General features: G+C 36.3%; 3 protein-coding genes across 3 annotated transcripts in view; all 3 read right to left on the reverse strand.

The window, feature by feature from the left end:
* LOC132548296 (serine-rich adhesin for platelets-like) overlaps positions 1-6,550 on the reverse strand; it is a 76,365-nt gene extending 69,815 nt beyond the window's left edge. The window contains exons 1-2 of the mRNA XM_060212151.1: positions 6,531-6,550; positions 294-387 (exon numbers count right to left, since the gene is read on the reverse strand). Coding sequence (XP_060068134.1) covers positions 294-387; positions 6,531-6,550 — 114 coding nt within the window. The remainder of the gene's footprint in view (positions 1-293; positions 388-6,530) is intronic.
* Positions 6,551-7,763: 1,213 nt separating this feature from the next.
* LOC132548331 (small proline-rich protein 3-like) lies at positions 7,764-8,291 on the reverse strand. The gene has a single exon (XM_060212188.1). It carries the CDS (start codon positions 8,289-8,291, stop codon positions 7,764-7,766), a length of 528 nt encoding a protein of 175 aa, XP_060068171.1.
* Positions 8,292-8,324: 33 nt separating this feature from the next.
* LOC132548332 (ice nucleation protein InaA-like) lies at positions 8,325-9,731 on the reverse strand. The gene has a single exon (XM_060212189.1). It carries the CDS (start codon positions 9,729-9,731, stop codon positions 8,325-8,327), a length of 1,407 nt encoding a protein of 468 aa, XP_060068172.1.
* Between the last annotated feature and the right edge of the window lie 695 nt (positions 9,732-10,426).

Here is a 10,426-nt window from a genome sequence, read left to right on the forward strand (position 1 = left end):
AACAACCCCTTCAGATGTCTGGTTTTTTGTTTTTTTGTACTGGGCTTTGTGATTTGTCAATCTTATAAGATGATTTGTGTTATCTCTTTTCATTGGTGTAAATCTACAAAAGTGTTACTGGCAAAAAGTACAATATAAACACATTATTGTTTATTTACTTTAATCTAACTTAGATTATTCCTATATTTTTGTGTCACCATCACAGAGAGCATTAACGTCTAAAGAGTTTAATTCGTGGTTTATCAAACAGAAAGTTTTTATTCCATCTTATATAACAAACTAACAAGACTTACCAGTCCAGACTTCCGAAGGTGGCGTCGCATGCGGACATTGGAGAAATATCCTGCAAGGTTTTTGTCTGTCAGACTGTTGTAGGTGGCCAACGGGCTGTTAGAAAAAAAAAACAATATTCTGTTATTCATAGATTGCTACAAATAAATACCAACATTTAACAATCATAAACCAAACACCAATTCAATAAAACTTGGCAAAATATGAGAAAAGAAAATGTTACATAGAGGCAAGAAAAAAAAAAAAAACAAGGAAAATAAACCAGGTGTTCCAGAAGAGTAAGTGTCTTCTGCTTCATTGATGACACTGTCAATGTAAGTAAATATAAATTGTATGGTAAACAATATTGTATCTATCTTGTGATAAGCTCAGGGGGCAAAACCATCACTGATATGTGACTTCAGGTGTGAGCCTATTACAGGACTTTTAAACATTATGTACGTTAGTGATAGAAATAAGCCAGAATAGATGTGGGTGGGTTTTTATACAGAGACCTATATTTAACAATTTCTTCACCAATGAGGCACAGGTATAAACAATATCTACATTACAGAGACCTATATTTAGCAATATCTTCACTTGTGAAGTTTGAAATAGTAGAAATTTGTTTTAACAAAATTTCTCTCATGCAAAACTTATTCTAAAATTGATTTATTAGTATGCTCTGATGAATTTAGACTAGAAAATTCTGCCAAGACTCAGTTGGTACAGAGTGGGCCTATGCCACCTTTGGTTAGGATCCTTAGTATGTACTTTGATGTTCTTCACCTGTGGCAGTTTATATTTCTCAGAAAGTTATGAAACAGACATGCCAAAATGATTGTGTCCTTTGGCAAGACACTTTACCCCAATTGCTTTGAATGTGATGTGATGGGCCTCCCTTATAATGTTCAGTTAGGTAGCTACCAGCTACCTAACGGAAACCCGCATCAAAATTACCCTGACTTTTAATGGGGCAGTGTACTCAGCAAATAACAGTACTGAAATTTGTGGTCAGTTTTCCAAATTGATTGGGGTTCCAAGAGACTTTACAGACAGTTAACTTATACACTGATTCATGTATAAATTGTACACCACCAATCTCTCCTTGATTAAACAGAAGGTTTGCATGTCAATGTCACATCAATCAAATATAAGTTTATGCGTTTCTTGTCAGTACCCAAATCTCATTCCACATTTATTTTATTCTTAAAAGTAAAAGTAAATTACAAGAAAATAGTTTTTATACAGGAGTGTTATGTTGTTTAGGGTTACCAGGTCTGCTTGAGAGATGGTATCACATATTTAATTACCTGCTCAGAACAGGTACCCCATTGAGAAATAAAAGATGTCTGGATTAAAATTAAATGTAAACAAATCGCTGAATGACATGTCTAAAAGTATGTATAAAAAATAAAAACAAATATGACTGTAGTTTTTGTATTAAAGACATTACACATCAGTGAGCATTTCCTGTTAATACATTAAGAATCTTTCCCAGTATTCACAAGTAATTTCATAAAATGTGTTTTTTAACGTGACATGATATATCAATTTCAAATGAAATAGAAATGAAGGTGAAAGATGTGTATTACAAAATCATAAATATTTTTGCAAATATTCATAAAAAAGAAACTTTACCTGTACGCTTACCACCCCAATTGCAGTCAAACCTGTCTTAAAGACCACTAATACATTATTATACCTGTCTATAAAGGTCATTTCTATATTACAAATACTCTCTATAAGGACCACCGGTATTATAACAATATCTATGTAAAATGTCATCTGTACTATAATAATACCTGTCTATAAAGGTCATCTGTACTATAACAATACCTGTATATAAAGGCCACCCCTGTATTACAAATACTCTCTTTAAAGACCATCTGTATCAAAATGATACATGTTTATATAGGTTTCCTGTATTTTCTTTTTGTCATGACAATCCCATTAGAAATCTGTGACATAATGGAAACCATTGGAAACAGACATTCACAACCAGGTGTTAATTAAACAAAACCAGTCATGATATCATAGCCAAGACTTATTTAACACTAGTGAAGTAAATTGCATTGTCACTACTCTTCAATATTCCAACCCCAGATCTCCATATCCCTATACAATCTGTCATAGAAACTGTTCTAGTGTAAATGGGGAAACCAGTAGACAGAATGTGACGATATGAGGTACATGGTTTAATGTTCTGCGACCATGACTGTTTGTCTCTGTCAGAGAGCTGAGAAATGGACCTGTCTGTGATGTCATGGTTATGACCTTTGACTCTTATTGCCTTGGATGACATGTGGTGGGCCTCTTGTATGTTGTTCAGTAAGATAGTCACCACCGTTGTGACAAGTACACCCCACCTCAATATGACACTTGATGTTCACAATGTGTTAAACCCAGCATACAAATACACTTCTAGTAATTTTTTTTATGCAATAAATCTCGTCATTTAGATTTTCCTTTGATCTTTAAAAATATCAAGTGTAAAAACCTAGCAACCAACTGCTAATTTATTCCAGGGATTTTCCACGCCTTATTGTTTCACCTGCTCATTTTTATACCACACCTACAAACCTACATTGACAAACAGTCAGATTCATAAAATATCTCTCAAAAGCTTCTTGAAATAAAGTCGATTTCCACTTAAAATAATTCATTTATAGGCTAAAGGTGTGCACTGCATTCTTAATAGAACAAGTAGATTACATACCTGTTCAGGTAGATACAGGTAAACAAAGCTATATTTACCATAAACAGATCAATAAAATCAATACATGTGAAAGTAACTATGTACAATATACCAAGACATGACAGGATATCAGTGACTTTCCAAGGTTACATAAACACAGGAGAAAGTAGACACCTAGACATGACAGGATATTAGTGACTTTCCAAGGTTACATAAAAGTCAGGAGAAAGTAGACACCTAGACATGACAGGATATCAGTGACTTTCCAAGGTTACATAAATACAGAGGAAAAGTAGACACCTAGACATGACAGGATATCAGTGACTTTCCAAGGTCACATCAATACAGGAGAAAGTAGACACCTAGACATGACAGGATATCAGTGACTTTCCTAGGTTACATCAAAACAGAGGAAGGTAGACACCTAGACATGACAGGACATCAGTGACTTTCCTAGGTTACATAAATACAGAGGAAAAGTAGACACCTAGACATGACAAGATATCAGTAACTTTCCTAGGTTACATCAATGCAGGAGAAAGCAGACACCTAGACATGACAGGATATCAGTGACTTTCCAAGGTTACATAAATACAGGAGAAAGTAGACACCTAGACATGACAGAATATCAGTGACTTTCCAAGGTTACATAAATACAGAGGAAAAGTAGACACCTAGACATGACAGAATATCAGTGACTTTCCTAGGTTACATAATTACAGGAGAAAGTAGACACTAGACATGACAGGATATTAGTTACCTAGAGATAGAAGTTAGAGACTACTGCACAGTATATGTGACAGGTCTAAAGATATAGAATTCTGCACTGTCTGACACCTAAATCCAGACTATCAACACACATACAAAAAGGCTGGTGTCAGAACAAGGCAGTTGGGAATTATATATACTATCTGATGTAGGTAATTAATTATTTAATAAACAAAACTTATCAGAACTTAATAGTCTATGACAAAAAATGAATACCTATGTGTTTCCATTTCTTAAACGAAGGAAACAGAATATGATCAACTGCAAATAAGGATTTGATTTCAATGACACTAGGAAAAAAAATCATTGAATTTTTGTGAAACTGGGAAAACCATCTAATTTTTATTGATGAAATTTTGCAGACATTCTAATTATAACAACATTCAAAGGGATATCAAAGATGTAATAATCATCATTTTGAACATTTCATAAAAATGATAGAATATAGATATACTGTAACCTGACAATGAGATTTATCGTCTGTTTCATAACTTCTGTGAAAAATGTATCCTTTCTGCTTCAAGCTTTCAGTGAATAATCAAAGCAGGAATCGATGAGTCAGCAGAATTTCAGACTTTACCAACATAAGGTGAAGATCTGAGGGTGCATGGTTCAATCCCTACCAAGGACAGATAGTATTTGATATGGTCGTAAGATAATTAGATAATTAAGTGACAGCATTGCTGCGTTAGGTAACTACAGCAATCTGAAGTGATTATAATGACTAAATATCTTAAGAAAACCTGTAATGTTGTTTTATCCAGGTCCGGGTATATTATCACAAGGAGACAATGAATTGTAGTACTTTTATAGGCAGTGTCAAAATTATATACATGCTACAAATTCACACTGGTATTTTTTTAACATATAATTGTTTTGAAAACTATAGTTGGTTTAGCAAATTCATATCATCTTCATGTTTAGTGGTAAACATCCACTTTGGTTGTTTTTAACCAAAATTGTACTTATTCTAATTCACATTCAAGAACAGAACCTTGAATTACATAACAGGTATAAATGTAATCCATGATATGAACTCCGACTTATGTAATACCACTTCCCTCAATAAGTATAACAAAGATTATTTACTCTCAAAGTTCAAAATATTAATTTGTATAAATTCAATTATGGTATTTATTTATGATATAAAAAATAAAGATTTGAAAATTTAGACATGTAAAAAAAAGAAGGGGGTGGAGCTACACAGCTTACTTCTGACATTAGTCATTGGTATAACATTTTGATGTACATCATACATATGAAAATATCTTATTCTTTTTATTTTAGGTTTTAGGTGATAATACTTTAAACTGCCAACATAATTAACCCTGTACACATGTATAGGGTATGGGAAATGTTGAAAATATGAAAGATCAAACATGTTAAGTACAACATGTCAGGACCATAGACGTATGTTAGTCTGACAATATAATCCTAACGCTAAAGTCAACATGACCTATGAGGTACAGATATATAGATATTGATTCTACTCAATCAAATGTTTGCGTAACCTTTTTAAAATACAACTGGTTTATAGATATGTCATATATATAGATTGAATAAAAAAAAGACTGAAGTTAATATTTCATGCTTAGAGCCTTCATAGGAATATAATAGTCATGTTCTTTTCAAATAAATTATATATTGGGGTATATATATATATTCTTTTGGAAAATCTGTTCTTGTACGTGCAGTTGTAAATGGAGCAGGTCAGTGTTTACTTTCCCTGTTCTTTAACACTGGCGCCCAACAAAATCCCTAAAGCTGTGGTACTTGGAGTCTTTGGTTGAGATTTAGGAAATCTCAAGAAAAACAGGGATTGGTGTAACAGGAGCGGGTCGGTATGGCTTGTATATAGTGCTAAATACAGTCTCTGAGCTGATATAGCATATACTTCTTTGGCTCAGTTTGTAGTGGTGGCTAATTATCACACCAGAGACACTGGTTTAATTCCTGGTCAGGACACCCTACAGGAACGAGTGTTTTCCCTGTTCTTTCACACAGTATTCAGTGTAAATACTATCATCTTATTTTGCTATTCAAAATGAGATTGAAAAAAGAGAATTTCCCAAGATTTTTTGTGCAAAGTTTTTGTTTCAACTCTCATTGAAAATTTTGTATGGCCTATGGATATTTAAGAACAGGAATTATCACAGAGTGAAAGTTTTGTAGAACAAACGTTTTGGTTATAAAAACTGTGTAGATGCACATGTATTGTTTTCAGCAAAAAAATTTACAGTGCCATTGGAAATATTTTTTCTTCCGTCTTTATAAACAACTTAGTCTTCTTGTTGGTTATTAATTAACAAGATATTATTTAATTATTATTCCAGGGTAGGGAAAAGTGTATAAATTAGCAGTGCGAGAGTGATTAAAATTGCATGAATTACAAAATATAGCTGAATGGTGGGCAAGATGACCATTATTTTGAAAATTGCCTTCTATATCAAATCTAAATCACTTTAATCAATTTTGATTAATTATCAGTCTGAAACGAAACCTTACAATACAGCTATTTGTGTATATACTGAATATGTACACCTTAACCATTGACAGCAGCCTGAAGCAAATTAGAAAATAGTTTTGTTGCCATACTCAAAATGAGACGGTAAACACGATCAGAAAATACGCAAAACATTTCATGTACATCTTAAACGTGTAGTTGTATATTTAAACGTTTATCAAGAAGCCTTAGACACAGCTTTAATTAAGATAAAGTTATCTTCCTCTCACTCACAACAAGTCGAGTCAAATAAAATGTCTGCCACCAAATGATGGCATGTATCCTGCTTACCCTTCGTGGACGTGGCTCATGTTGCTGTTTTATTCCGAGTCAGCCAACACTTATAAGAAGAATGGACAGCCTCCAAGTTCGTTAAGTCCTCCTTGATATCTGTTGTTTTAGTCAGCCATCGTCGTAGAATTATGTACTATATTTAAATATGTACGTAACAGGAGCAACCGAAACAACATTTATTCAACAACCTCGTCGCCGGGGAAAGTCACGTGATCAAACACAGGCATATGGTTTTCGGAATAAGGTTCGTTTACCTTTAACATGAGACATAAATCTAGAGAACCACTGTTTGGGGTCGTCGAGCAAGTGCGCGCTGTTTTAACTTTAAAGTCGCAGGCGGAGAAAGCTTACAATGTTCCGGATAATTACTTGACATCGATTACTGACATTTATAAATAAATAAATATGATTACAACTGGTGGGTTGACAACGAACAATTCTACTTGGAAAAAAATGTCTAACAGCATGTATGATGATTTCTATTGACAATATAATCATAATCCAAACTCAAAGTCAATAAAACTAGGGCGAAATATGAACAAAAGAAATATTTACACGAACAATCCTGAAAAAGTACCAAAAGAATATGACCAGATTTTCCGAAATAGTACGTTTCTTCAAGTCTGCTTCATCTACGACACCCAGCCATGTAAATACTGGTCAATCCTTGTGAGTAACTTGTGTGTCTCAAACAAGGACAACCTATACAGGCAAACTAACGAGCATCAAACACAAACCCTGCTGTTTATGAGTTTGTCCGACAGCTCACGATTTGCACAAATATCGCGATAACGGGAACAGGTCCTTGAATATTAAGTCAACTAAAACATGCAAACACCATCGATTGGGGATGCAGAAATTTTGCTATCTAGAAACGGAAAATTCACAATAAGGAAATTTGAAAGCATCACGTTCATGATACAGCTTGGTGAACAAGCTGTCCATGCTGATTTCGCTGTAGATAGATAGAAATGAGCGGTTGATGTAGAGGGGTTTGTCGTGTCCTTGATTTCCGCAATTTTGGTCAAACCATACTCAAAATCACTAACAATCAAATATGATCTACATCAAAATATCACTAACAGTGATATTTATACTCGGTATTGTAATATTAGTATATACATATATGATTGTGCTTCTTTCTTTTAGACAGTAGGGGTGTATTTTCATGCTTCAGCGGTCTTGTTTGTCGTATTTTCCAAAAATACCTGATACAGATCTGGAGTTGTATCAATTAACCTCTCCCTGGATATACCATGTATCCCTTTTCCGGACTTTCCTTGTAACCTCTCCCTGGATATAATGTGGCCCTTCTCCGGACTTTCCTTGTAACCTATACCTGGATATAATGTGGCCCTTCTCCGGACTTTCCTTGTAACCTATACCTGGATATACCCTGTATCCTTTCTCCGGACTTTCCTTGTAGCCTCTACCTTGATATATCCTGTGGCCCTTCTCCGCGCTTTCCTTGTGACCTTTCCCTGAATATATCCTGTAGTCCTTCTCCGGACTTTCCTTGTAGCCTCTCCCTGGATATATACTGTGGCCCTTCTCCGGACTTTCCTTGTAACCTCTCCCTGGATATATCCTGTGGCCCTTCTCCGGACTTTTCATGTAGCCTCTTCCTGGATATATACTGTAGTCCTTTTCCGGACTTTCCTTGTAACATCTCCCTGGATATTTCCTGTTGCCCTTTTCCGGACTTTTCATGTAACCTCTCCCTGGATATATCCTGTGGCCCTTCTCCGGACTTTTCATGTAACCTCTTCCTGGATATAAACCGTTACCCTTCTACGGACTTTTCATGTAATCTCTCCCTGGATATTTCCTGTTGCCCTTCTCCGGACTTTCCTTGTAACATCTCCCTGGATATTTCTTGTTGCCCTTTTCCGGACTTTTCATGTAGCCTCTTCCTGGATATATACTGTGACCCTTCTCCGGACTTTTCATGTAGCCTCTTCCCGGATATATACTGTGGTCCTTTTCCGGACTTTTCATGTAACCTCTCCCTGGATATATACTGTGGTCCTTCTCCGGACTTTTCATGTAACATCTCCCTGGATATATACTGTGGTCCTTCTCCGGACTTTTCATGTAACCTCTCCCTGGATATATACTGTGGTCCTTCTCCGGACTTTTCATGTAACCTCTCCCTGGATATAAACTGTTGCCCTTCTCCGCACTTTTCATGTAACCTCTCCCTGGATATAAACTGTTGCCCTTCTCCGCACTTTTCATGTAACCTCTCCCTGGATATAAACTGTTGCCCTTCTCCGGACTTTTCATGTAACCTCTCCCTGGATATAAACTGTTGCCCTTCTCCGCACTTTTCATGTAACCTCTCCCTGGATATAAACTGTTGCCCTTCTCCGGACTTTTCATGTAACCTCTCCCTGGATATAAACTGTTGCCCTTCTCCGGACTTTTCATGTAACCTCTCCCTGGATATAAACTGTTGCCCTTCTCCGCACTTTTCATGTAACCTCTCCCTGGATATAAACTGTTGCCCTTCTCCGGACTTTCCTTGTAACCTCTCCCTGGATATATACTGTGGTCCTTCTCCGGACTTTTCATGTAACATCTCCCTGGATATATACTGTGGTCCTTCTCCGGACTTTTCATGTAACCTCTCCCTGGATATATACTGTGGTCCTTCTCCGGACTTTTCATGTAACCTCTCCCTGGATATAAACTGTTGCCCTTCTCCGCACTTTTCATGTAACCTCTCCCTGGATATAAACTGTTGCCCTTCTCCGGACTTTTCATGTAACCTCTCCCTGGATATAAACTGTTGCCCTTCTCCGGACTTTTCATGTAACCTCTCCCTGGATATAAACTGTTGCCCTTCTCCGCACTTTTCATGTAACCTCTCCCTGGATATAAACTGTTGCCCTTCTCCGGACTTTCCTTGTAACCTCTCCCTGGATATAAACTGTGGCCCTTCTCCGGACTTTTCATGTAACCTCTCCCTGGATATAAACTGTTGCCCTTCTCCGGACTTTTCATGTAGCCTCTCCCTGGATATAAACTGTTGCCCTTCTCCGGACTTTCCTTGTAACCTCTCCCTGGATATAAACTGTGGCCCTTCTCCGGACTTTTTATGTAACCTCTCCCTGGATATAAACTGTTGCCCTTCTCCGCACTTTCCTTGTAACATCTCCCTGGATATATCCTGTGGCCCTTCTCCGGACTTTTCATGTAACCTCTCCCTGGATATTTCCTGTTGCCCTTCTCCGGACTTTTTGTTGTTGTTTAATTAGGTTATTTTGATGAACGTGCCAAAAAGTTCGTATATACCCAAATGTTGGACGAATTGACTAAGTTAAGTTGTGTATGTATAATTTGCTCTTGTTAGTGTGTTTGTTGTCATAACAGACCGGAATCCCCAAAAATGGTCCACTGGGAGAAATATACTTCATCTTTTCGATATTTTTCGAAAAAAAAACCAACAAGTATACAGGTGGGATTTACTGGTTACAATTGGATATGTGTTGATGATAAAGAGAACAGAATATTTATTTCTATGTAAGGCCATCAAACAATCAGAAACTTCTTCAACTGCAACTTCTGAAACAGATTGGAAGATTATACAACAGACACATACAAAGTTAGCGTTAGATAGAGTAGAGTCAAACAATTCACAAAACTGCATCACGTAGCTGTTTTGTCCCTCTAGGACCCGTCAGTGATGCTGAAATCCCTCAGTGTATTTCTAATTTCAGTTGGGATAAGAAATTAGATGTGTAGGGCGCTCGTTGGTATGTCCAATGGTTTCGTTCTTGTTTTGTACATTGTCCTACTCGTTTCGTCCATGTTCAAAAGAACAATATTTTCGACAATTACCAATTACATGTACATGATTTTAGATTTTTAAGGAAAACTATTTCTTATGG

This window comes from Ylistrum balloti, unplaced genomic scaffold (assembly GCF_031769215.1).
Source record: "Ylistrum balloti isolate Yb309-2 unplaced genomic scaffold, AGI_CSIRO_Ybal_v1 Utg370008, whole genome shotgun sequence".
In the NCBI taxonomy this organism is placed as follows: Eukaryota; Metazoa; Mollusca; class Bivalvia; order Pectinida; family Pectinidae; genus Ylistrum; species Ylistrum balloti.

Coding starts and splice junctions, on each gene's coding strand:
- LOC132548331 (XM_060212188.1), bottom strand. CDS start 8,291: ATGAAAAGTCCGGAGAAGGGCCACAGGATATATCCAGGGAGAGGTTAC.
- LOC132548332 (XM_060212189.1), bottom strand. CDS start 9,731: ATGAAAAGTCCGGAGAAGGGCCACAGGATATATCCAGGGAGATGTTAC.